The sequence below is a fragment of the Pituophis catenifer genome, unplaced genomic scaffold (assembly GCF_029215685.1).
Source record: "Pituophis catenifer annectens isolate HBS135680 unplaced genomic scaffold, rPitCat1.0.hap2 SCAF_2, whole genome shotgun sequence".
In the NCBI taxonomy this organism is placed as follows: Eukaryota; Metazoa; Chordata; class Lepidosauria; order Squamata; family Colubridae; genus Pituophis; species Pituophis catenifer.
In genome coordinates this window covers 189,294,960-189,322,376 of record NW_027256882.1, presented here as the reverse complement: position 1 = coordinate 189,322,376, position 27,417 = coordinate 189,294,960, and the positions used below count along the sequence as shown (strand labels likewise).

General features: G+C 38.7%; 1 protein-coding gene across 2 annotated transcripts in view; it reads right to left on the bottom strand.

The window, feature by feature from the left end:
* The window catches only part of PLA1A (phospholipase A1 member A), a 28,114-nt gene extending 907 nt beyond the window's left edge, over positions 1-27,207 (bottom strand). Inside the window, exons 1-10 of one of the 2 annotated variants that reach the window (XM_070938363.1) lie at positions 27,097-27,207; positions 24,254-24,455; positions 22,324-22,501; positions 10,453-10,561; positions 9,467-9,568; positions 8,109-8,198; positions 6,000-6,167; positions 3,401-3,490; positions 2,620-2,728; positions 1,329-1,493 (exon numbers count right to left, since the gene is read on the bottom strand). In XM_070938363.1, coding sequence (XP_070794464.1) covers positions 1,329-1,493; positions 2,620-2,728; positions 3,401-3,490; positions 6,000-6,167; positions 8,109-8,198; positions 9,467-9,568; positions 10,453-10,561; positions 22,324-22,501; positions 24,254-24,455; positions 27,097-27,163 — 1,280 coding nt within the window. In that variant the 5' untranslated portion in view covers positions 27,164-27,207. Of the gene's footprint in view, positions 1-1,328; positions 1,494-2,619; positions 2,729-3,400; positions 3,491-5,999; positions 6,168-8,108; positions 8,199-9,466; positions 9,569-10,452; positions 10,562-22,323; positions 22,502-24,029; positions 24,050-24,253; positions 24,456-27,096 lie in introns of those variants that run through there. The other variant, XM_070938364.1, reaches the window with a different exon arrangement.
* Between the last annotated feature and the right edge of the window lie 210 nt (positions 27,208-27,417).

The following is a 27,417-nucleotide window of genomic DNA, read 5'->3' as shown; positions in this document are numbered from 1 at the left end:
CGCTGCCCTCCTCCTCCTCCTGCAAGTCGGCTGGGAAAGAGGGCGTTGATTACTGATAAGTTCTTTTCTAGAAAACTTATCAGGGTGCTCCTGCGATCTGCAGGGACTACTCACTTTCCCCCAAAGAGACCCCTCGCATGCTGTGGGAGGAGGAAAAGAGCACAGCCTGAGGAACAAACCTCTTTGGGATGGTCTGGGGGGAGAATCTGTCTGGCAGCTTTGGGGAAAACAAGGTGAGCGCCACAATTTGCAGTTGATCACCTCTCTGGCCGCCCAGCGGGCAGGTCAGGGCAGACAATGGTCACAATGACTTCACTCCCCAGCAATGTGAGGAGCCACCGTTGCTGCTGCCTATGCCCACTCCGTGCCCAGGAGCCAAGCGAGCCAAATATGTTAGGCTATATTGCCACTTTAAACAGCAGCTTCTCAAAACTTAAATTATTTCAGCTGGCATGGGAAAAGGCATGTCAAGAAAAGTAAAAGGTAAGAAAATAAGGATACACTGGGGAAAAAAAACAACCACCAATGGCTCCTGGAATATATTGTTCCTTAATGCCTTTATTAATTTTCATTTTCTAAATTGCCTTTGCAATTTCTCAAAGAAAGGATGACTGTTTCAACCAACTTTACCAGTGGTAACATGAAGAAATGGAGATGGATCAATTTGTGTTGATCCTTAATTTTAAGTTTGGTTCCTCTTCTAATGAAACTGATTTCATCTGATTCACTATTCGTACTTCAGTAACCTTAAAGGTCCTTATTGGGCCTTAATTTAAGCAAGGAACAAATTATGGCAGTTTTGCTTGTTCTTGGCTTTCCCCCCAGCCCCACCACCAACTCAAATTATGGAGAGCAAGTGGTGGATATTTTAATGCTGGCTAGTGACATTTCATGGGTGGAAAGGAAACCAAGGAAATCCCTAATCCCCTTTCTTAACTTCTGCATGCAACAAAGACTACCGCTTGGCAATAGTTATGGTGATGAGATAAGCACTGAGGTCATGTCAAGCAAATATTATGACAGTTTACAGTTGGCACAAGCAAAAATGATTTTACCATTGCTTTAAAAAAAGATGAATTAAGGAATGGAAATAGTGCTGCTTGGAGCTGCCCAACGCCTCTGAGACTATTTAAGCTAAAAGTAAACAGAGTTCCAATATATTTTAAAATAAATATCCCATATGGACTAGTGAAAAAGGAAAATGCTTCAAATGCATCTTAATTAACTTATCCCCAAATAAATTAAAATTGCAGTATCCCCAAGAAAGAGGGGAACAAAGAATCTCTCAATACTTTTCTTGCTAAAAAAAATATATATTCCTTGCTTACTTTGTATCCACAGGTAGAGGTGCAGTACAAAAGTGCCCAACAATAGGTGGCTCATCTTTGTTCCTCTTCCAAAACTTGTGACGCTGCTGCAACATCACACTTTCTATCTGGCATAGTGGAGCGGAATGAATCAGCAAGCCTTTGCCCAACATTTGTTGTTTGGGTCTGTGAAGCTCAATAGGATATAAAGTGTGAGAATAGGAACCAAAGTTTTATTGACTTTTTGGAGAAATATAAATACATTGTAGGGAAGAGCTATAGTCACGCTGCAGAGTGAGTTCTGAATCACTCTTAATGAGAGCCAGGCCATTTTCCATGAGGATCCAAAGGAAATTCTATGCTCTCTGCAACACCTTTATTCTGTACATATTAGCTGAAGTGCAAGAGGAGAGAAAAACACATTGGAAAGAATCAAGCACTGCAGGAAAAGCAAAATCAGCATTCCTAAATAATTGCAGTTGTTTGCTTAGCTTTGCTTCAACATCTGGCAGCATCTGGCCATTCTCTCTGCACTGTAAATTCAACATTGTCTGTGTGCACATAATGTATATTTAAGATTGCACTTAGCATTTTTCTTGGTTATTCATTTAGCTGCACAATTAAGAAGCTGATAGTAAAGAAAGTTGATGTGGCTCCACTACTTACACAAGCAGTCAAAGTAATAATTTTCTGAGACTTCAGTATACCCTGATTTTGAACATTTAAACAGCAGAAAATTCTGCAGCTGCACAATTGCTCATGTCTTCATAGACTAATACCACAAATCTACATGCTTCAAATACAAATGTATCTGGCTCTGTTTCTATTATAATATTATGTGGAAACACCCATGGCACAATCCTAATTAAATAAGTGTTAGTGGGTGGTGTTAGGGTATGTTCCAGAAATCATTCCTGCCAACTAAGATGATTTTTTTCTGAAAAAAAGATCTGCCAATATATGCTGTGAAAAATAAAATATGGGATGAGAATGGGCTAGAAGAAGAAAAGTGTTATACCATGTCCAAATTTTAGTCGGTCTGGGCAGATATTTATAATGCTGGTGCAAAGTGAAGACAGGCTGGGTTAGTTTTATATTATCCTGCAGCAGACTGAATCCAAGAGAAGCTTAAAACAAGCAAACATGCACCACATATTTGGAGTCAAGAGGGAGTTAGATTTGACATACAACAGATTCAGCAAGTCTGACAGCTCACAACCATTTTGGCTAGTTAAGATTATGCTGCCTATTGGATGATTGTGCAAACTGAAAGGAACAAAAGAAGACATTGGAACTGTCCATTATTACTCACATGATGAAGCTGGTGCTAGCTGAGGAGTTGCTAGTGAGAAAGGTTATCTCAATATTGGTATCTGAAGTTCTCCTCTGTTGCAAGTGGAACTCCACAAGTGTATGGTGTACTAAGCAACACAGAAAACACATTCTCGGCAGAAAGCATTAAACATGATTAGCTTCCATTATTAAAAAGAAAATTGTTGCTAGGTTCTTTGTAAACTCATACAAGAATATCTCCCCACTTGTCAGTCAGATCCTTTAAAATAAATTAATAATTGGTCTATAGTACTTTTTATTATGAGGGAACATAGGCAATATTGTCTGTGAGCTGTTGAGTGATACACCACAATAGTTAATTAAAACATAAGTTTATTCTAGAATCTTCTCAGGTATCAATTTGTCTAGATTCTCCTGTTTTGTTTTGTTTTAAAGATAGGAATAAGATTGGATTCCTTCTTGTTCTCCTTATATCTCAAAGACAATGAATTCAGCCAATTAACAATTTTTACCATCCTAAATGAAATGTTAGTTTTCTCCCAGATCTAGTCTTGCCTCTGTTCCTCATTTGAACATATAGGTTAGTACTGTTGGTACTATATTTTCCAATAGAGACAGATGTAAACAATTGAATCTCAGTGAGGAGCTTTAAAGCAGAACTTTAATTACAAAATCAAGAGGAAGATTGTCTATACTGTGTATTCATTTTACATTTGAAAGCTATCAGTGTCATTGGATCTGAATTCTAAATTATTGTCCTCCGATATTCAGAAGAAAGTTTTCAATTTTCAATTACTCACCACAGTATGGTGCTGATGCAGCTGTGGCCAAGTAAACTTTAACCTCTCTAGGTAACGTTTTCATGTTGAGTCCTCCATTGTCCAAAAGTCCTAAATCAACATTATAATACAGAAGAATATGGAATTCTCTGGTGCATAAGTAAAGAGTGAACATGCAGTTAGTATTGGGCATCAAATTTGAGATTTTGTAGGTCTCACTTTTCATTTAAATAGCAAACAAGTGTCCCTTTCCTTGGTGCTGAGCTAAAGTGCTCTTCACTCATCCTTGACTGGGCAGATACTGGCATGAAATTTGCTGTTCTCAAATCAAATGTTGTCCTTATTGCTTATCTTTATCCTCCTTCTATTTCTTCTGTTTTCAGTCTCTGTCAGTTGTCTATCTTCCTTCCAAGATAATGAATGACAAAGTCTCAATATTTAGAAGGATCTTGAAACTATCAGATAGCAGGGGAACACTATTTTAACACTGGAATAGCACATGACAACTTAAACCAGTCTTTGTTTGGACAATGAATGAGATAAAGCAGGGATATCCACAGAGTATACTTTAAAAAGTCAAGATAGTGGCCATGATTTTGTAATCATAGCTCCATCTGATTTTTAGGTGTATTGTACATTAAAATGGAGCTTCAATCACACTCTTGTGGCTGATCTCTTGAATTTTTGATCATGCCTATACAGTAGACACTCTGAAATGAAAACAATGTCATGGGAAGATAGCAAACAAACAAACAAATAAACAAACAAATAAATAGATGCGGCGCTGGCATATTTGTACTGGAGTTCAGTGCAAGTAAGGAAAGGTCTTAGAAGATACGCTCATTTTTAAAACACAATAGGCAGCCTGACTATAAGATCTTGGAGTACTCATTTCTAAAGATCTAAGTGCCAGAGCCCACTGTAATAACAATGCCAAAAAGGCATTAAGAGTTGTTAACCTAATCTTGCGTAGCTTCTTCTCTGGTAATATTGTACTACTAACTAGAGCATACAAAACATTTGCTAGACCAATTCTTGAACAGAGCTCATTTGTCTGGAATCCGCACTGCATATCGGACATAAATACAATCGAGAGAGTCCAGAGATATTTTACGAGAAGAGTCTTCCATTCCTCTAACCGCAATAAAATACCTTATGCCACCAGACTCCAAATTTTGGGCTTAGACAACTTAGAACTACGCCAACTTTAGTCTGACCTAAGCATAGTACATAAAATGATCTGCCACAATGTCCTTCCTGTCAATGACTACTTCAGCTTCAACCACAACAATATATGAGCAAATAATAGATACAAGCTCAAGGTAAACCGCTCCAAACTCGATTGCAGAAAATATGACTTCCGTAACAGAGTGGTTAATGCCTGGAATGCACTACCTGACTCTGTAGTTTCTTCCCCAAACCCCCAAAACTTTAACCATAAACTGTCTACTGCTGACCTCACCCCATTCCTAAGAGGTCTGTAAGTGAACCAGAATGCCTACCGTCCCTGTCCTAATATTTCTTTTTTACTTACTCTTTTCATGTATTCAAATTGTGTTTATACTTTTACCTGTTATCTTATATATGCTTGACAAATAAACTTATGAATTATGAATTTTAATTGCCATCTACATTATCCTCTTCTCTATTCCAGACCATATTTTCTGCAGGCTTAATGTGTAACTGTCATGCCATTAAACACAGGCAGGGGATAGGCAAGAGAGCGGGAACAATTCATTGCTGTCTTAGCAGCTTTTCTTGTTGTCACAGCAAAAATTCAGTTCCAAAATTTGCTACTGTAGAAAAACTCTAGGAATTTTGACTCTTAGGATTGGACTGAGTTCTTCAATACAACAACTGTTTCTACTCTTTTTCTCCCCCTTCCTGGTGTAAATATGGATATTTCATTCTTTCTTTCTCTGTTCCTTTTTAAAAAATAAATTTGGGAACGGGAACAAAATTGCTTTATTACTGCTACACTCTGATTTACTGTCTATATACTTGGAAAATAAAGAGCAAAGTCTGACAGGGAATTGGAATCAAACATTTCAACAACCGGCTGGCGACCCCCCGGGGAAGAGCCTTCTCTGTGGGGGCACCCGCCCTCTGGAATGAGCTACCCCCAGGGATACGACTAATCCCGGACCTCCGGACCTTCCGCCGGGCCCTGAAGACTTTTTTATTTCAGCAAGCCGGGCTGGGTTAAAAATTTTTTAATTGGGTGAATTTTATGGATAACGGGGTTTTAAATTGGAGAAGCCTAAGATAATTTAATTTTGTTTTAATGTATTTTAATATTTGTATTGTGTGTTTTTAATTTTGGCTGTTCACCGCCCCGAGTCCTTTGGGAGAGGGGGCGGTATAAAAATTTAATAAATAAATAAATAAATAAAAAATAAACAACTTACATTTTAGAATTGTTCAGATTTGGAGTATGCGAGTTTTAACTTTGACAGAACTTTCAATAAAATATTATGTCCTCAACAGAGATCTTGATTTCATTTGTCATCTAATCAGAAGACATATCTCACAGAAGATGGAAGACCTGCCATATCCTAACTCCACTCACATCCCAAATTCTCAAAGTTTAGGTTCTGAGATCACTGTAGAAGTAACATACCAATTGTGGGACAGGAGAGCAAGAAAGGATTGAAGCAATCTAAACAGTGACCAGCTAAGAAATTCTTATAACTGGAACAAGGGAAAGCCATCACTGGGCAGGAATCTTTCAAGACATTGATGTAGAAATGCACAGCCCTCAGATGGTCACAGATCAGGTACTTGTAGCCTGGAAAGGAAAAGAGACAGAGTGTATGAAGCTACAGATATGTCATCATTTTGGTGGCTAGTGCCATTTCTCATTATTTTTAATTTCTTTGTTAGCCTTCAAAATATAAACCTGATTACAGTTTCACTATTTTTTTAAATTTTTTTTTAATTGGGCATAACAATTGAAAAGCAATAAAAAGGGAGAAATGGCCTGACAATAGGGAAGTGGGGTTGTTGGTGATTTTGACTTGTCTTGACTGCCAGTGACTTCTTGGACTAATCCCTACAATTTTCATGGCAAGGTTTTTCCAAAGTGGGTTGCCTGCTTTTTAGGGCTGAGAGAGAATGATTGACCCAAAGTCATCCATCAAGTACATCAAATGGCTCTCTGTGGAAATGTATAGCAATTTTTTCTTTAAAAATAGCAATATATACTGCTTTACAGTGCTTTACAGCTTTCTCTAAGTGGTTTACAGAGTCAGCATATTGCCCCCAACAATTTGGGTCCTCATTTTACCAACCTCAGAAGGATGGAAGGCTGAGTCAACCTTGAGCCTGGTGAGATTTGAACTGCTAAATTGCAGGCAGCCGCCAGTCATCAGAAGTAGCCTGCAGTACTGTATTCTACCCACTGCACCACTGTGGCTCAAAATGGTCCAAACTGGATGAATGTCCCTTTCCTTGCCTTTAAAAAACAAAAACAAAAAACCCAAAGATTAACTTAGTGGTTTTCTAATCATTTTTTTAAAAAATCTAAATATTTTTGGTTAAAAAAAGTGAAACGAAAAGCTAAAATATAAACTTAAGAGAAAGAGATTTTTAATTTAGGAAGATGCCAAGCTTTTAAACCAGCCCTGAAGAAGAATTCAATTAATGGATTAAATATACTTTAACTGATTTGTTCTTATGCTTTAACTATAAATTTGCATTATATCTAATAGAATAGCAAATAAGTCAAAACATGTCATTTACAGGTACATAAAATACATTTTTATTTTTCAGTTTGCTGGGATTTTAAAGCACAAGTAGAAATTGAAGCTATCTTATCCTATTATTCTATGTACAAAATTTTCTTTGATAATTGTCAAACCACTTTGATTATTAAGCTATTGTTTCTCAACCTCAGCAACTTAAAGATGTGTGGACTTCAATTCCCAACATGCTGGCTGAAGAATTCTGCCAGTTGAAGTCCATACATATTACAATTGCTGAATGTGAGAAACACTGATTAGACTATTGAGTCCACCAGTCTACTCAGTACAGGAATCTAAATTAATGTATACTGGAAAAGATAGCTGTATAGCCTCCATTTGAGCCTATGTCCAGCTCAAATGTCCACCGTCCAAATGCTCTTGTATTTGCATTTCTACAAATAAATCAGGAGGCTGGCCAGGTCACAAGCAGCTTTCCAAATGTAAGTACAAATTCTTGACTAAGGGCCTTTTCCCACTGCTGAACTGCTTACCACTTATCCTTGAGTCAACAGAATATTGTAGCAGTTTGATTTTTAATATCCCCAATGTTGATAGTTACCCTGATTGCTTCTACCATATTGCCTCTGCAGTTATTGCATTCGTTCCAAAATAATGAGTGACAAAGTCTAACAAATTTTAGACTGTCCTTGAACACTATTAGAAGAAGGGAGAAAAAGCTGTTTTAACTATTGGAAACTACTTAATAGTAGTTTCCAATGAGACATGACAACTCCACAGAAGAAAAGAGACTGCTGCCTGCTCAGTTTGTGCTGTGGTTTGATAGAAAGTGAAAAGACCCTCATAGGGAAAAATTAACAGAGAATTTCCCTTAAATTCTCTTACTGAACCTTTCTGGCAACCTCCTGTTAATCCCCATTTATTGATACAGATATCCCTAATGAGATTGTATTTACTGTATCTATACTGTATTTACACTGCTTTGACAGAAAAGCAGCTTCAAATAATCACCCAAGAACCATTATTACCAGATAATATGAAACGGGGACATCCAGGCTGATCTTTCCCTCCATTAAGATAGTAATCAATGTGCCCCACGGGTATTTGGATACCAAAATCTAGAAAAAAATCTATGTTAGAATTGCTTTTAAAATGATGCAGATATCTATAGCAAAGCTGTAACTGGAAGCATTGATCACACATATGTAGATACATATAGGCACGAAACAGATCTTTTCACAAATATTTTTTTTCCAGAATATTCTGGAATATTCTAATTCTGTTCCAATTATTGGCCACGCAAATAAAAGAAAGCCAACTGTTGAAACACACAAAATATGCATACAACTGAACTATGTGAAGTATTATAGTTACTGATTAACTTTAATTGCAAATTGTAAAATGCATTCTGAAGAAGTTTGAACTTTGAAAGACTGCCGTTTTTTAAAAAGGTAAAAAAATCCCAATAGTATCACAGTGATGTGTGTGGGGGACGGACGGACCCCAAACGATTTGTGTGCCAGGTCACTCCAACAATTGCAACATTCCTTCCTTTTGGGATAGATAGAATAGCCAGGTCATAACTGTTCTCCTGAAACCCAAGAGACAAAGAATAGAGTGGATTTCTATAGGGCTGGCAATTGAGAATGTTTGTTTCCAAGGTCCTATCAGATGGCATCCCTAGAAGACAGGACTTAGAAGATGTTTGACACTCTTTGATTTGATTAGATGAGCAGATGCATAGAAGAAAAGATCTGGATCCTTAATGGACCAGATGCTGATTGGCAACAAGTGCAGTCTGAAAGCAGTGGGGTCACCCATCGGTAACAAGATATTCCGCAACAACCCAGACCATTGCATTCTATACCAGCTTTATATTTCAAATGCTTTTCAAGGCATTCCATTTGTACAGCATTGACAATAATCCAAGCTGGAGGTGAGTAGGGCATGAGTGACTATGAGCAAGAATTCTCAAATCTGGAATGATCACAATTAACACCCAAAATTTAATTGCACAAAAAAGCCCTTTGGGCCACAAACCAGCTGCTGCTTGAACAGGAGCAGGAGGATGCCCAGATTGCATACCACTTCTGAGAGTTCAACCCCATTCAGAGCTGAAGGCAGTATAGTTCTTCCCTGGAATTGTTGATCCATAAACCCAAAGTCACCCCATCAGAAGAAGTAAGATGAGATAGTGTAGCTATGACAGACAAACAGCATCTATTATTTATGATTATTACCACATCTTAAAAAGTGGAAATTAACAGTAAACAATTATTTTCAAGAAGGATACAATTTTTTTTTAGAAATAAGTACACCTGAAATGTTATTGTCTTTAAAAAAAAATAAAACTGAAATATGATTGGAAAGCAGGTCATTAACTTACTATCTGAATCTGTGTGAATGGCTTCTACAAAGAGAGCATCCCCAGGATCCAGACGCTCCTCAGGGCTGGCTCTTGTGTATTTTGGCCCCGCTGGATCCAGAGCTGAAACATGATGAACAATAAGTGGCAACCAGTTACACTTTTCATTGGCTGAATTTGGAGGACAGCAAGTGATTGTGTAGTACAAGGTCACCTGAAATGGACCATTTGTGATTCAGAAGGCAGAGCCTGAATTGTTGAAACAGAATTGAACTTGTGGCATTTTTCAAAAGAAACTAAAACAAAACTAAATTCTTCAATCATCATCATCATAATCCTTTCCATGTTGTTATTACTATTATTTTGTTTGAAAAAAGCTTTGAGAGATGGGATTAGGAATCAGATCAAATCACAATGAAATCATTTCTTTGACTAAAATGTTTAAAAAGTTCCTTATTTATAGGAGCTTTATTCAATACTATTGCTAAACCTCTACATCTATAATTATTGGGAACTGTTTAAATCTTTTGCAAAACCAACTAGTTGTTTTGTCAGCATGATAGCCAAACAGAAGGTTGATCAAAGCTATAGAACAAGATGGCAAAATTCATTGAAAAATCTAAAAGGAACAAAATCTACATGACATTAGTTATATAATATATAAATATGCACAATCTCTTCATTTTGGAAAAAAAAGTTATTGCAGGACCTTAGTTCAGAATCAGCTTGGAGCCTAATGCAAGTTTTCTGTGATATCTATTTATATACTTGTGTTTGCATGCTTTCGAACTGCTAGGTGGGCAGGAGTTGGGACAAGTAACAGGAGCTCACCCTGTCACATGGAGCTTGGGTCTCAAACAGAGGCTATCAGCAACCTCAGTGCCTTTAATCATTGTGCCTCAAAATATAATTAGTTAAGAGCTAAATTAAGCACTCTTCAAATATTAGTATATTAATAAAAATGTCATAAACCATACTAAATATTTTCACCTTGCTGCTTTCCTTACCAGTAATTCTTCCAAGGTGGCCTTCATAGAATTGGCCCACCAGGCCCCCAACGTGTGCTCCAAGGCTCACCCCAATAAGATGGATGGATGACTCTGGCGCCCCCATAGCCTGAAGGTTGGGAAGAATAATAATTAGGATTTTTTTTCTTCTAAATGCCCTCAAAACACAGAGATAAATCCCCCAACAATCTAATCAATTGGTTCTTGTTTTTCTCTGGACTATTTTGCTTCGATGGAAGGGGAAAAATGCAAAATGAAGGTAACTCTAAAATTAGAGTTTCATATACAGCTTATTGCAATACAACTTTATGTTAGTCGCAACAATACTTTTTAAATTTATTATGAACAGAGTTCAGGCAAAATAGTTCATTTATGTTGTATGACAAAAGGAATCTGGACAGGGTTAAGCTGCAAGGCAATAATCAGAAACGTGATTACATAAATATTATTTTTTAAATATGTATCATTTGAAGGTTAAAAAAATATATGTGATACTTGTTTGCATTTCTTTAAACAAAATGTGTCTTTTCACAATCATATAATCACAAAGTAATGCAGGTACTACCGTTGTGTACTTGTGTGCTCCAGATGATATAGAATCATAGACTCATAAGGTTGGAAGGGACTTTGGAAATCTTCTAGTTCAACCTGCTCCCCAAGGCAGGAGTCCTTATTCCATCCTGGACAAATGGTTGTTCTTCAAAACTTCCAATGATGGAGCATCCACAATTCCCAGAAACAAGCTGTTCCATTGATTAATTGCTCTCACTGACAAGAAATTCCTCCTTAGCTCCAGTTGAATCTTTCTCTAATAAGTTTCTACCCATTGGGTCTTATCCTACCGTCAAGTCCTTTGGAGAATAAGTTGAACCCTTCATGTCTGTGACTGCCTCTTAAGTATTGGAAGACTGCTATCATGTCTCCCTTCTAAACTTCTCTTCATTAGGTTAAACATATCTAATTCCCTTATTTGTTGATCATATGTCTCCACATCCTTTATCATCTTTCTCGATCTTCTCTGCATTCTTTCTAGGGCAGGGGTATCAAACTCAAGGCCCACAGGCCAGATCCGGCCCACCAGGTGCTTAGATATGGCCCTCAGGGCTGCCCTGAAAACAGTGAAGGACCAGCCCTTAGTGCCTCTGCCAGAAAAACAGAGTTCGGGAGGACCGTGCACCACCGCACATGGCCCCTGAGCTCCGTTTTCACTGGCAGAGGGCTGCAGGAGGCCATCAAAGCCAAAAACAGAGCTCATGGGGGCCATGCACAGTCTCCCTGAGCTCTGTTTTTGCTGGCAGAGCATTGGGGCCACCACAGGCAACCTGACATATGTGATGTAAAGTTGGCCACACCCACCCCTGGCCATGCCCACCCCAGCCCCCCAAGGTCAAACACCACCCTGATGTGGCCCTCAATCAGTGGGTTGCTCCCAGTTTGGACCGGTTGGCAAGAACCGGTAGTAAAACCAGCGGGAGGCCCCCCCCACTGTCCCAAATGTCATCATTGTCTATCTGTGCAGAAGCAAGGCATGTGCGCGATCCTGTTGCGAACCGGTAGTAAAGGTAAGTAGAACCCACCCCTGCCCTCAATGAAAATGAGTTTGACACCCCTGTTCTAGGGCTTCAGCATCTTTTTTTGTGGTGTCTAGAACTGGATGCAGTATTCCAGGCATGCCTCAATAATGCAGTACAGAGTGATGCTATAACTTGATGCTATTCCTCTGTGATGCAGCCCAGAACTGCATTGGCTTTTCTGGCAGCTGCAGTACATTGCTGATCATTCTTAAGTGATAGTTCACCAGGACCCATAGATCCCTTTCACAGGCACTACTGTTGAGCCAGTACTGCCTATTTTATATCTAAGCATTTGATTTTTCCTGCCTAAGTACAGGGCCGTACTTTTCTCACAATTGCATCTTGTTGGATAGGGTCTTGAGCAGGGGTGAAATGTAAAAATGTTTGCTACTGGTTCTGTGGGCGTGGCTTGGTGGTCATGTGACTGGGTGGGCATGGCCAACTTGACATCACTCACTGTTAGAACCAGGAACTGTATATTTTGAAGCACATTCTGCCCCTTCTGAAGCCTCCAATGCTTTGAGTTTCCCTCCACCACCCAAGCGAACATCGGAGCCTTCTCTTGCCCTGCTCTCCATCCTGGAGGGCCGCGCATTCCCATCACCACCAATCCTCCACACAAACCAGTGGTGAAATCCAAAAATTCTTTCCCCTTCCTTCCTTCCTTCCTTCCTTCCTTCCTTCCTTCCTTCTTTCTTTCTTTCTTTCTTTCTTTCTTTCTTTCTTTCTTTCTTTCTTTCTTTCTTTTTCTCTCTCTCTTTCTCTCTCTCTCTCTCTTCCTCCCTCCCTCTCCCCCACTCCCCACCCCCACTCCCCACCCCCACCCCCAGGGAATAACTGTAAGGAAATTTGGCCCCGTTCTTTCTGTCTCTGGAAAGATACCAAAATAAACCTTGTGTTGCAAAAGGAGTGACTGTCAGGCTGTTACAGCAGCAATGGAGACAGTGAGAGGAATATGGGGACTTTCTCCGCCCCGAGGCACCAGCTGGGGCGCGTCTCCCCATATTCCTCTCACCGCCTCCGTGGCTGCTTGCTGCTTTTGCACTTAAACTTAGCGCGCTGCACAATGGGGAAGATGGCGTTCCCCTCCCCTCCTCCTCCTGGAGCCCATTACGATGCAGAGCATTGGCTGTAGCCGGGCAGCCCAGCCAGTGTCTAAGCGTGGAGAAAAATTGTGTGTCTCCCAACAAGGGCTGGAAAAAGAGGCAAGTAGAGGGGTGCTTTGCTTGGAATATGGAGTGAGTCTCCATCTGCCACTGTCGCCTTTCTCTTCTCAGGACAGGTGAGGAGTGAGGGCGGGCGAAGGGCGAGGTGGGGCAGCTGATAGGGAACCACAGCAGGGGGATGAAAGAGTTTCATTTATCTGGGAACCTGAAATGACTCTTGATTTAAATCATGTTGGATGCTTATCCTATGGTTGGGTAGATAATATATAGAAAACTATGTTCTGTAACTTTAATTTCTACAAAGATGACTAATTGGCTGTGCTAAGCAGACATAAAAAGAAGGCAGGAAGTTCATTCACTTCTGCTGCTGCTATTGAAGGTTGAACTGCTGAAAGGAACTTTGTCTGTGTTACTGAAGAGAACTGGAATTGTAAGCAAACTATGTTTTGTGTTGAACCATTATTATTTGAAGAAGTGTTATCTTTGTTTTGAGAAGCCAAGTTTGTTTTTTACTACAAGTAAAGACTGTTTATTTTTCTATCAACGTTTAGAGTCTGTGAGTATCTGTGTGTTTTGCTAAGCAATGTATCTATTCGCTGTCTGGTCCGTTGCACCACTTTGCAGAGGGCAGTTTTACCCTCAACACTAGTTATGGGCCCAGTGCCAGAGTGTGTGTACCAGTTACAGCAATAAGAGAGTTGCGACACACATTATTGCTCCAGACGTTCTGATACGTATTAAATATCCTGGTGAGGATGGCACAAGGTCAAGCTCCCAACTTATCGCTGGTTACCCGGCTGAATGGCACCAACTACAAATCCTGGTCCACCAAGTGCAGTCTCCTGTTGCGCAAAGAAGGGCTATGGGATGTAGTGCAGAATCCACCAGATGTGACCTCTTGGAATGCTGACGATGCCGAGGATGCCAGGAAGATAGCCGAGTTCCAGAGGAAGAATGAGAGTGCATTGTGTATTATTGGTTTGTCTCTAGACGATACCCAGCTTGTTCATATTGAGGGTGAACAGTCTGCTGCAAGATGCTGGGGCAATTTGAAACGTCTTTATGTTCGTGACAGTGTGGGGGCGCAAATTAACATTACACGAAGGTTGTTTCGCACACGACTCCTTAAGGGTGGTGACATGTTAACATACCTGAATTGCATAAAAAGCATTTTTTGAGAGCTACATCAGAAGGAGGTGGTTTTTTCCAAGCAACAACAGGTTTATATACTGTTATCATCACTAGATGAGAGCTACGACGACGTAGTAACATCATTTGAAGTTCTCTCACAGCAGGAACTAACTTTGGCCAATGTAACCTCGCGACTACTAGAAGAGGCCAGAAGGAGAGAAGAAAGAAAACAACTAAGGGAAGAACCTGAGTCGATTAATGTAAATGTAAAGGCAAATAACCATGTATATGCTGTAAAACATTGTTTTAATTGTGGCAAGAAGGGTCATATAGCCAAGTTTTGCAGAAGGCTGAAACAAAAAACCATGGTTAAAGATAAAAAACAATGTAATGTAGCTATGTCTGATAAGAAACCGGTTAACCACGATTCGTGGGTTATTGATAGTGGGGCGTTGCTATGCATTGTCAGAACACAAAACTATTTTGTGAAAATGTTGCCTAGTAATAATACGGTTTCTTTAGCAAATGGGTGGAAGCTAAAAGCATGTGGTGAGGGAATGGCAATATGTCTATATGTAAAAGAAAAAATGCATATGTTATATGTTCCAAATCTAAACTTTAATTTGATTTCGGTTAGAGTATTGGTTAAGCTAGGATATACAGTAACATTTAGAACCAATGATTGTTTAATTGAAAAAGGTGAAACCAAGATTATTGGAAAACTAAAAGATGGTTTATATGTATTATCTAGTAACCATGTTACAAATGTTGTATACTCAAATGTCAAACCACATGATGAATGTGTTCACTTGCTTCACAGACGTATGGGGCATATCAGTTTTAAGATGTTACAGAAAATTGTAAAATTAGTTGATGGGTTGAAGCTGAAACCATGTAACCAGTATTTAAATTGCAATATTTGTAATCAGCAGAAAAGTAGAATAGTCCCTGCTAATAGGTTTGACGGGTTTAAAACGAAGAGACCACTGGAAGTGGTATTTGCTGATTTAATAGGGCCAATGAAGGCTAGTTTAGGGGGTGCTTGCTATGTTCTCAGTATAGTTGACCATTATTCCAGGTATGGTTTTTGCTACCTATTGAAGACTAAGGTAGATACTTTTTGGTATTTTGTTTAATGGATTAAGTTTGTGGAGAGAAAAACAAATCAAAAAATAGTTACCATTGTAACTGACAATGGTACTGAGTTTGTCAACACAAGGTTTAAATCAATGTTAGATAATGCTGGTATAAAGCACAAATGTTCACAACATAACTCATATGTTGAAAGGAGAGGACAAACCCTACAAGCAATGATGAGATCAATGTTAGCTGATGCAGGTTTACCGGCTAATTTATGGGGAGAAGCAATTATGTGTGCAAATACACTCTTAAACAACACCATAAATACAACCACTAACAAAATTCCATATACTGTATGGCATGGAAGGAAGCCAGATTTGAGCTACATACACACATTTGGGTCACCTGCATGGGTACATATTCCAGCGCAGTTAAGGCATAAGGGCCAGAGTAGGGCACAACAATTAATATTTGTTGGTTATAATTCAAACCACAGGTCCTACAGATTTTGGGTAAAAGGAACAGCAACAGTAGTTAACAGTGCAAATGCCAGGTTTATGGAGCATGTAGGGTGGAATAAATTAGGTACTGAAAATGAGGTTATCATTGAAACGCAGACTGAAGCGTTTCAGTCTGAATGAGTTTCAGACTGAATGAAATGCCAGAGATCCAGAGCGAAGAGGTAGAGAAAGACATAGTACAGGAAGAAGTAACGGTGGAGAGGCAATCTGTAAGTCCTGAACTCCCAAGAAGTTCGAGTAGAGTAACAAGACCACCTGATAGGTATCAGGCAACTACAGTCTATCAAGTAAATAAAGTCCCTACTACATTTAATGAGTTGACCATGTTTCCACCTGAAGACCAGAAAGTGTGGAGAGGTGCAATGACTAAAGAACTACAATCTTTGCAGAATTTGAAAGTGTATGAGTCTGTAACAATTCCAAAAGGGAAAACTATACTAGGTAGTAAGTGGATATATAAATTAAAGACTGGGATAGATGGAATACCAATATATAAAGCTAGGCTAGTGGCTCAAGGATTTAATCAGTCTCCTAATGATTACGATGAAGTATTCGCTCCAAGCTTAAAAGCCATTACATTAAGAGCAGCGTTGTTATGGGCAGCTAGAAATAAATATATAGTTAACCATTTAGATGTAGAGACCGGATATCTGCGTGCACCATTACAGCATGAAATTTATTTAAAGAAACCCTCAGGATTTGAGGAAAATGAGAAGGCTGACTATTGGTTATTAAAGAAAAGTCTGTATGGGTTAAAACAGTCAGGTTATGAATGGAACCAGTGCATTGTAAAAACATTGAAGAATATCGGATTTAAAGCAGGATTAGCAGATCCATGTTTATTTAAAATGGAAAGGGATGGTATAGTATCATTATTACTTCTTTTTACGGACGATATAGCTCTGATTACAAAGAATGAGCAAGAGGCCAACAGGATTGTTAATGAATTAAAAGCTCATGTCGGGATTAAAAATCTAGGGGAGATACAACAATACCTAGGTGTAAGGATCGAAAAAACTAGGGGAGGATTTAAACTATCCCAAACTGATAAAATTAATAATCTATTAAAATAGTTCAGAATGGAATTGTGTAAACCATCAAAGATACCTATGGTTCAAGATTATTGCAACACTGATGTGCAAAGTCCGTTATTTGATAAAGGGATATACCAATCGTTGATTGGCATTATCATACATTAGCAATTGGTCTAGACCCGATATCTCTTATAGCGTGAACCAATTAGCTAGATTCAACTCGGAACCTACAGAAAGACACTGGCAAGGAGCAAAATGTATTCTTAGATATCTGAAATATACCATGCATCATGCATTGTATCTACAACCATCAGAAGAATTGCATGTAACCGTTTATGCAGATGCTAGTTTCGTAACAGATGTGAATACAAGAAAATCAACCTCAGGAATCGCTGTATTTCTGGGAAAATCTTTGATATGGTGGCATTCAATAAGACAGAAGCATTTAAGTATGTCTACAATGGAAGCAGAGTTTTCTTGTTTATCTTTGTTATGTACGGATTTGATCAGTACTAAGCAGCTGATGCTAGATTTAGGAATAGATATACAATATCTATAATAGTATACGAAGATAATCAGGCAGCGATAAAAATGGTGACAAATATAGCTGTAAAGACTAGAACAAAACATACAGATCTTCGGTATCTCAATGTAAGACAATGTATAATGAACAAGATGATAGAACTTGTATATTGTGCATCAGAAGACAATGTGGCTGATCATTTCATAAAAGCACAGGGAAGTAGGAAACATATAGATACATGTGAACAGTATGGTTTAAAACTGTAAATATATTAGTCTACCCAAAGGGGAGAATGTTGGATGCTTATCCTATGGTTGGGTAGATAATATATAGAAAACTATGTTCTGTAACTTTAACTGCTACAAAGATGACCAATTGGCTGTGCTAAGCAGACATAAAAAGAAGGCAGAAAGTTCATTCACTTCTGCTGCTGCTATTGAAGGTTGAACTGCTGAAAGGAACTTTGTCTGTGTTACTGAAGAGAACTGGAATTGTAAGCAAACTATGTTTTGTGTTGAACCATCATTATCTGAAGAAGTGTTATCTTTGTTTTGAGAAGCCAAGTTTGTTTTTTACTACAAGTAAAGACTGTTTATTTTTCTATCAACGTTCAGAGTCTGTGAGTATCTGTGTGTTTTGCTAAGCAACGTATCTATTCGCTGTCTGGTCCGTTGCATCACTTTGCAGAGGGCAGTTTTACCCTCAACAAATCATATGGTAAAAAGCACCCAAAGAAGAAAGAACAACATCCGCAAAAAAAAACCCCAAACAAACCCAACCCTCGCCTGTTTTTGGAAATGGTTCAAGAGAGAACACGCATGCACACACACACACACACACACACACACACACACACATGAGAGAGGGAGAAAAAGAGAGGGAGAAAGAGAAAGATGAGAGAAAGAGAGAGATGAGAGGCTGGAAAAAGAGGCAAGTAGAGGGACGCTTCGCTCTCGCTCTGGAATAGGGAGCGAGTCTCCATCCGCTGCAGTTGCCCTTCTCTTCTCAGGGCAGGTGAAGAGTGAGGGGGAGGGGAGGAACCACCCAGTAGTGGGATCCTCTGACAGGAAGCATTGGTAAGGCTGACGACCACAGGCCCGCCCTCCCGGAACCCCACCGCCACCTCTTCTGTTCTAAGAAAAACATTTCCTCTATCCATGTGTGGGAACCCACCCCTCCTAGAAAATGAAATATTTTGGAGAATTTTAAAAGAGGTACAATATTATATTTCCCCAAAGGAGAAATGGAGAAACATGTTTTTAGAGGCAGAAAGCAGCCCCCAGTCTTTTTTAATAGCTTACAGCAGATGCCCATTAAGAAAGATTGGGCCAGCCTATTTACAAACAAATCACCTTCTCCTCCAGCGATGGGATTAAAATTTATATCCTTCTCCATCCAAATTCTAAGAACAGGGCATGACCTTTAGGACATAATAGGATTAACTCACCACTATTAGAATAGCAAAAGACACAGAGCTCACTATATTGCACAACCCTCTGCAGCATTTCAGAAACTGTATAAAAATCATTGCACTTATCAAGCTGATTTGTCAGCTCTTCCAGAACTGCATGCTGTGGCTCTTTCTTTCTTAAGCAGCCTCCATTTATTCCCAGCTTGGAACTGAACCAGATGGATTTTTCTTCCAACACCTGGAATCCTTCCTATTTTCTCTCTTAGTTTGTTGAACTTAGGTCTCTTAAAGTCTAAAATATTAGTCTGACTTCGTTCAGTTACCTGTGGCTGCATTATGGGGAACTCTAGAATGGCAACTTTTTTCCAAAGTTCCTGTAGCTTCCACTCCTTCAAGCACTTCATCCCTATTAGTAAGAATTATGTCCAAAATAGCTGACCCTTTAGTTCCCTCCTCCACCTTTTAGACAACAAGTTGTCAGCTAGGCACATCAGAAGCCAGTTTCTGTGTTTTTAAGTGGGCATATCCCACTTAATGCATAATTTTTCTTTAAATCCAAAGCACTCCACAGCTGTAGTTTCTTTTTTAAAGATATGATATCCTGAGAAGTCACATTGGAAACAATAGACATGTTTATTATCCATGCATAATCAACTGCAACATATTGTACATGTCCTTCATAATATAATGAATCAATTTATTTGGCCTAGTGCATTTTGGAGCATTTTTAAAAATTATTTCTAGATATGGTAAAAAACATTATTGTGATAAATCACGTTAGAATCAACAAAGAGAAAAGATGGCCTTTGTTCCCAGGCATACACTGCAGAAACACCAAAAAGACTTCTGCTTTGGGCTAATTAAGAGACACTTGAAACCTTGTCTATTTCCTTAAAATAATTTACCTCACAGTTTAAAACTACATGGAAGAAAAGTGTTCATGGAAGAAAACTCTCCAGCTCTTTAGGTTTTAGAAATTGCTCGAATATGAGCAGGCAACATAATTGGGATTAGATTTCCAAAGTGAAAGGAATTCAGTTTCCCCAGAATCATAGGGAGGTTGGAGCTTGGCCAGCTTTGCTTCTGTTATCTACCTTTCCCATGTCACAATGCTGAAATATTAGAGGATACATTTAATGCCTTTCCCCTGGCACCATTAATAGGCAAATATCGAGGTACCCCTTCCTTCTATGACTTTAATAATGTTGAAGTTTTCAATATTAATAACATCATTAATTTATATATTTGTTTCTTAACCACTGTATGCCACCCAGAGTCACTTGATCGTGGGATGCATGGCTATACAAATATGATGGATAAATATTTATTTATTTATTTATTTATAAAATTTGCATGCCGCCCTATCTCCAAGGACTCAGGGCGGCTCACAACAACAATCGACCAAGCAACTGTTAAAATCAACAAATATACACAAAAATATGAAAAGTTTTAAAAATTTTAAAATATAATACCTGTCAGCCTCCGCTTTTTCTGCTTTGGCTGCCATAGTAATGGGAGGGGGAGAGCAGATAGAATGGAGGGGGGAAACGTGCTAGAGGAGGAAAACGAAACCGATAGTTAAGCCACCGGACTGTGTATTTGAAGCTGCCGTCGGGTCAACGGTCATGGCATTTCTGATTGATGACGCTGGCAGAAGTGTGCTCCCACCTGACCCCTGGGAGACCTTTGGATTGGATGATTTATGGTGGACAGTGGGAGGGGATGCTTTCTATATGCACTTTTCGTGCGTATTGCCTTAGATTCTGCTTTCCTATGGTTGCGTTCACTTCATCTCTAGTAAAAGTACCTTTCTCTATAAACAATGGAGTCATTCTTTCCTGGACTTTGAAGGAAACACACCTGACACTACCTCATCAGTCCAGGCTGGGGGACATAAATAGCCAGGTTTTCAATTCACGGCGGAAGGTGTGAAGGTCACGGCCAATCAGAGCCAATCAGAGCCCCAAGGGAAGTTGATTCCAAAGGGTGGGGGCGCTCACAGAGAAAGCTCTACCCCTGGGGGTCACCAGCCGACATTGTCTAGCTGACGGCACCCTGAGTAGGCCCTCTCTGTGAGAGCGCACCGGGTGATGGGCAGTTGATGCTGGTTGCAGGTGGTCCGACAAATAGCCTGGGCCTAAGCCATGAAGGGCTTTATAGGTTAACACCAGCACCTTGAATCTCACCCGGAGGGCAACCGGCAACCAATGCAAGCCGTGCAGGAGAGGTGTAATATGGGAGTATCGGGTCCCTCCCGCAACAACCCGCACGGCCGCATTCTGTACCAGCTGAAGCCTCCAGGTGATCTTCACGGGCAGCCCCAGGTAGAGAGCATTGCAGTAGTAAATAAATGAAGATAAAAAAGTAACAGAGACTGAATATGAATAATGTCTTTGCCAATGTAGGACTGATGAAATAGAGATAGTGAACCATATCCTCTCATTCTGTACATATTATATGGAAATTCATAGGATAATACTTCTGAAGCAAGGTGGGGGGGAGTTTTCCAGTTGTAACTTTTTCTTTCTTAAATCTTATTAGACCAAAGATAGGGTGTCTTGAGCAATTATGCCATTGTTTGCTTCACACCTCTCCTGTGGGCTAGAAGACTTTTGTTAAAATCTATGTCCAATTTTAACTTTTAAGTTATATATAAGGTTTTGGAATTTAGGTTCTAGACTCTATACAAACTTTTTTACTCTGTGTTTTCAGGACTGTTAGTTTTTTTTAATTATAAGATGAACTAATTAATTAACCAAGTACTAGTAAAACAGTGGGTGGTTTTAACAGCATTAAAACATGTTTAATATATTAGAGAATTCAAAGATTGGATGATTAACATTTTTGAAAAGTCCATAATTAGAGCCTCTCCTCACTGCTGAATTGAACTGCTATCTGCCACTCTTCAAATCATCAGAAAATTAGATCAGTACAAGACTTACTGTCCCTCTGCACCCCTCCAGCCACTCCAATATATAGGATGATAAAGCCTAATGCATTTATATACCTTAGAAATGGTCCTTGGATGGTATCAGAATAAGTAGGGGTGGGATACTATTTAAACTTTAGTGCCATTTTAATCTTGTCTAATTCGTGGGCTTGGAATGAAATGAAGGCAATATTATGGGGACATAGCAGAAAAAGGATGTCGCTAGGACATATTTGCTCTGTGGTTAAGTGGAAATAGGAAAAAAAACCAATGCACATTAACATCATAAAGTCATTTACATTACTAATAGACGCTACTGAAAAAGGTACATTTGCTAATGCTACCACTAGCCATCTAGAAAAAGTCTGGAGTCCTAAACACCATGGTTCTTTTGCACATAGTTATATTTGCCACATCAGTATTCTGTTTGATACTTTTCTCCCTTGAGTTAAAGTATTAGAGCAACACTGGATCTAGTACTTTCTCAAGGAGTTCTACTTACCAGTAACTTGCGGATAAAACTAGAAATTTCCAGTCCCAATTTCATAACATTTTCCACTGCAGTAGGATAGGCTGCTGTGGCTCCCTGAACCCAATCTACAGCAATCACATTGACTTTAGCTACTTCTAGGAAGGCTTGAATCAGTGCATTTATCCATGACGGTTTGGTGCCTAGTGCCCTAAAGAGAAATACAAGCAAGATAATTTGTGAGGGCATCTCCATTTAAAAAGAAAGGGTGAAGCCTAATCTGGAAGGTTTAATATCTAACAAATAATGAATCCCTCAATATACAATATACAGCTAATGGCTGAAGATATCGTTCATAGCAGATATCTCAGCTTCCTGGAAATGTTAGTTCTTTTTCAAAATTTGGCTTATTCAACAGCATGTTCCTAACCAAGATTTGTCTCTTTACCAGATAATAATGAAGCCATATGCTGCATACAGAGATTTGTCTACTGCAGTATACAGAAGTCAAGAGTCACACCTGTGCCTAGGATTAAGATTCTAGCATTTTTCACTCTTTCACTATTCAGTGAATACCTTGCTATTCTCTTGATGGCCTTGGAAGGCACCTGTGTGCCTTGTGTTGACATAAAAGTTCTCTCTAGCCTAGGAACCACTGGCTCCTTCCTTATTACATTTCATTCATCTCTTGCAGAATATCCCTTTTCTATATTCTTCTTTTCTTCCTCTTATGGTTCTGGAAGTGTTAGGTGTTCCTCCTTCCATTTCTAGTTTTTCCATCAGTCAGAATTTCCATTATTTCATGCATCTGTATCCATCGTTCCTTCTGTCACTTATCAGCAGGAAATGTAAATGTTTTAATCTCTTCTACTTTTTTGTGAGGAACTCTCGCCATTCCAGAACTCTCCCACCATCTTCAGATGTAGCAATTTCTGCTTCTCATTAGTTATACAAAATTCTCCCTCCCTGTCCATAAACATGTCAGAACTGCTGACAGGTGAGTGGGAACTGCAGTTGAAGAAGATGAGCTGCATGAATACCATCTGGTAATTCCCCAAAATGGCCAGTAATTGGGTATCTTTTTCAGCAAATGAAATATTTCAGCCTGCCTCTCCTGCATTGAGTCCAAAATATCTTCCAATTCAGATTCTTCTTCATAGAATGTGGGAGGTTTGAGAAGAGATGTGCAAAAGATAAGGGGGTGGGAGCTTCCAGGACCCAAAGAGAATGATGGAAAATTAGATATGCTTTCAGTGTGAGGGGAAGCTGCAGGCAAAAGATCACAAGAATGACATGTGTTGTTACAAAGAATGGCCCAACTAGCTGGGCATATAATTTCTTAGAAAGGCATGTAGAAGGGAGAAATTGGAAAGAAAACAAGATGTGAATTCCAACAGGGATGGGGATGGGGGGAATTCCCTTCCTGACAATGACATTTAGTATAAGTATATGCCAATTTGTACACTGCCACTCTAGCTAGCGGTGCAATGCAAGGACAATGGAGTCAGCAGAGCCAGTTCTTAAGCATTTAGCAGCACACTGACTTTGGAGAGTGTCATTAATGATCAATTCAGTAGCTCTGTTCTCTTATGTATGTACAGTATATTAATAGATATTCTTTAATAGATTATACAGATTACTTTTCATTGTTAAAGCAATCCCAATTATCAATCCATTACTTAGTCCCATAATGTCAGCCCTTCAAGGTAGTCCAGACAAACCATGAATATTAACAGTACCTTTATTGTAAAGCACTTCTCCTCTCCTTCTCAGTTACTTTCCATAAAACTAGGGAGGGACCCTTCTGAGATGTTTCTCATGCCCCTTTTGTCTTCTGTGGCCTGAGATACCTTTTGCATGACAGTTGCCTAGGCTGCTGCTCTGCCTCCTCTCTTCCAACATCATCCCCACATACCATTACACATAATGTAGAGGGCATATGTTCAGTTTTGAATATTTGTACCTGAAACCATGAATGATTATTTTAGTTCCCAAGCTGGCATTGAATCCAACCTCCTGGATGTCCTCCTGTTGTGAAAGCAGCCGTCCACAGCTGGGATTGGAAAAGGGAAACAGAAGAAATCGAACTTGGAGATTTGTACCCCATAGTAAATGTGCAGATTGGAACTCAGCACATTCTTGATTTTTCATAATATTTTTAGACTCTGAAATGTAACAATAACAATAATAAACATTAATAATAATGTTAATGTGTCAACATTAGGAGAGGCATTAGGAAAGGCAGGGAAAGTCATTTAAATCCTTATTATTTGTCACTGCTATGATCCCACTTTCAGTGATTTTGAAGAAAACAAATCTTGACTATCAAACAGCAAAAAAATGCTAATAAAATCTCACATGTGCTATATTTGGATGATCAGAAGCTTTATGGAAAATCAGAAGTGAAACCAGTCATTGACAAACACTGTCAGAATTTTTAGCACAGATATAGCAATGGAATTTGACCTAGAGAAATGTATTACAGTCAGGGCCAGATTTAGATGAAAAGTGGCCCTAGGCTATTCCACTTATGAGGCCCTTTCCACCTATAGTGAAAGTGTAATTTTAATTTTGCTAACAATTTGAATGTAGGCCCCTCTTGATCTTGAGGCCCTAGGCTGAAGCCTGGTTAGCCTATAGGAAAATCCGGCCCTGATTACAGTAGTAATAAATTGGGGTAAATGGAATTGAAATACTGAATGGCCAAACATTAGAAACCATCAGGATGAAGCCTACAAATATCTGGGCATTTTACAGTTGGATAACATCTGAGCATGGACAAGTTAAAAGAGGGATTAGTAAGGAATACATCCAAAGAGTGAAAGAACTGCTAAAGACTAAGTTGAACAAGGGAAATGCAATCAAAGCTGGGCCATATCTATGATATGATATATTGCTGGATTATTAACTGAACACAAGCTGAACTGGCTAGTTCGGAGCAAAAAAACAAGAAAACCAATGACTATCACTATGAATTATATCCCTATAGTCAGTGATATTGATAGATTATACATGCCCTGCAGAAATAGGCACAGACAGAGGTTTATTTCAAATCACACAAACTGTGGAAGAAGAAAAGCATGCATTGGCTGATTATTTAAAGGACAGCCAAAAACAAGGATTAGACTCATAGAGTTGAATGGGCCATTTAGCATATCAAATCTAAGTCCCTATTTAGTGAAGGAATTCAAATTAAAGTAACCCCAACAATTTAACCTCCACAGGAAAACATTTAGTGATGAGGCACCCACAAATTCTTTGGGCAAATCACAGGACTTAGTTTCTATTCTTGATCATCTTTATTATGCTTCTCTGTTTTTATAAAAGTTTATCTCTAGTTTATTTGTTCTACAAAGGCCAAAAAAGAAAAAAGAAAGAAGCTGTTTTCCACTTAATCAAGCATGATAGACTGAAGAATAATGAAAAGGTAAAGTTATCAGGGTAATTCCTAAAACTGTAACTTTCAAAATTAAGTTAACATCTAAAACTTCCTTTCCTGAGATCCTCGATTTTTTAAATACAATTGTTCAGATCCTCACATGAATCCAGCTTTTACTGAGTGAATAATTTCTAAGCTCCGATGGCTGTCTAAATACTAACATTCACATTTAGAGTACTGAAAGTAATCTTATAATTGAAACATTTAATGCTTCTTTCCCAAGTGGGTAACTGCATTCATGGCTACCAACCCTTAGTAGTCTCAGGAAAATTATCTTTGTTCATCAGCATCTGATGAACTGAGCCACAACAGATGGCATGGTATGTATGCATACATGTGTATGTAGAATGAATGAATGATCCTCAAAAGTAAATTGACATGTTTATCTTTTACCAACTAGTATCCTCAATGTAAGTGCAGAAAGCTACTAATTCAAATCTTTGTAAGACTGGTTTAAATGTTTAAAAGATACCCTCCTTCATAAGTTCACAAATATTCTGTGCATCTAATTTGTTCTCATGAATATGAAACCTATCACTGTTACTTGGATCTGTTTCTGTTTTATTATTTGAGAGAAAAGTTTTAAAGGTTACCTGTTGTTACCATAAAATTAAAATTGAGAGAAAATAATATTCATTTTCGTTTGTTTCGATCCCGTTATTAAAAAGAGAATCTAATCCATATAGCTAATAGCCCCCAAATATTGTTCCTTTTGTATACATTTCCCCCTGCCACAATGTGTCCTGCAAATTATAATATTCTGAATTTTGCTCTCCCAAATGTCTCACGGTCCTCTATGAAGAATTTTGCAAAAAGTGTGTGCATAGCTTGTACTGTATGTGTGATGGAGTGTTATCTAAACTTCATCCACTTTACAGAATTTGGAATTTCTTGTCTAATCCCTTTTTGTTTTTGACACCCTATTATCAATAAAAGTGGCCACCTCACTGGTAAAGGCAAGCTTTTAAGAAAAGACATTTGATACATTCATTGTCAGGAGTCCATTTTCTTGTGTCCTTCCATTGCAAAAGCTTTCTACTGATTTCTGCTTCTTTCTAGGTACGGCTCTATAACAACCCTATTATCTAATAGTTATTACATTTGTTCAGGACTGTAGTGGGCAACTTCCCCAAAACTATTTGAAATGTAGTACAGTAGTTACTTTTATCAAAGCAATGTTTATTCTTCTTCAGCCAGACTTGCTTTAACATGGTTGATAATCTTTTCATTTAAGCTTTTCACCAATTTACCCAAATAGATGTTAAATTTGAAATTGCACAGAGCTTTTTATAATTTTGTTTAAAACATGATGCTTGCCTTCTGAATAACTTGACCCTTCACTTAACTATCACCCCTAATTTCCTTACCTGCAAAGGTGAAAAGCAGTTGTACCATGAGTACTAAGGCCAGCCATCTTCTGAGATTCATATTCATCCTTCCTGCAAGATTTTTCAGTGGATGATAAAATCCAAAGTAGATGAAACAGTGTGTGAATTCCAGCCCTTCTTCTTGTTTATTTTTTAAAAACTTGGTCAATTATTCAGATGCCCCGAGACTTTGGGATGAGAGAAGAATTGGAATGTTCATCTCTCTTTCTTTGCTTGCAATACCATTTGTGGAAAGTGAATGTATTCAATTGCAGGAATATCCTAGGAGGAGGAGTTACAAGCCCTGTTTTCTGTTTTGTT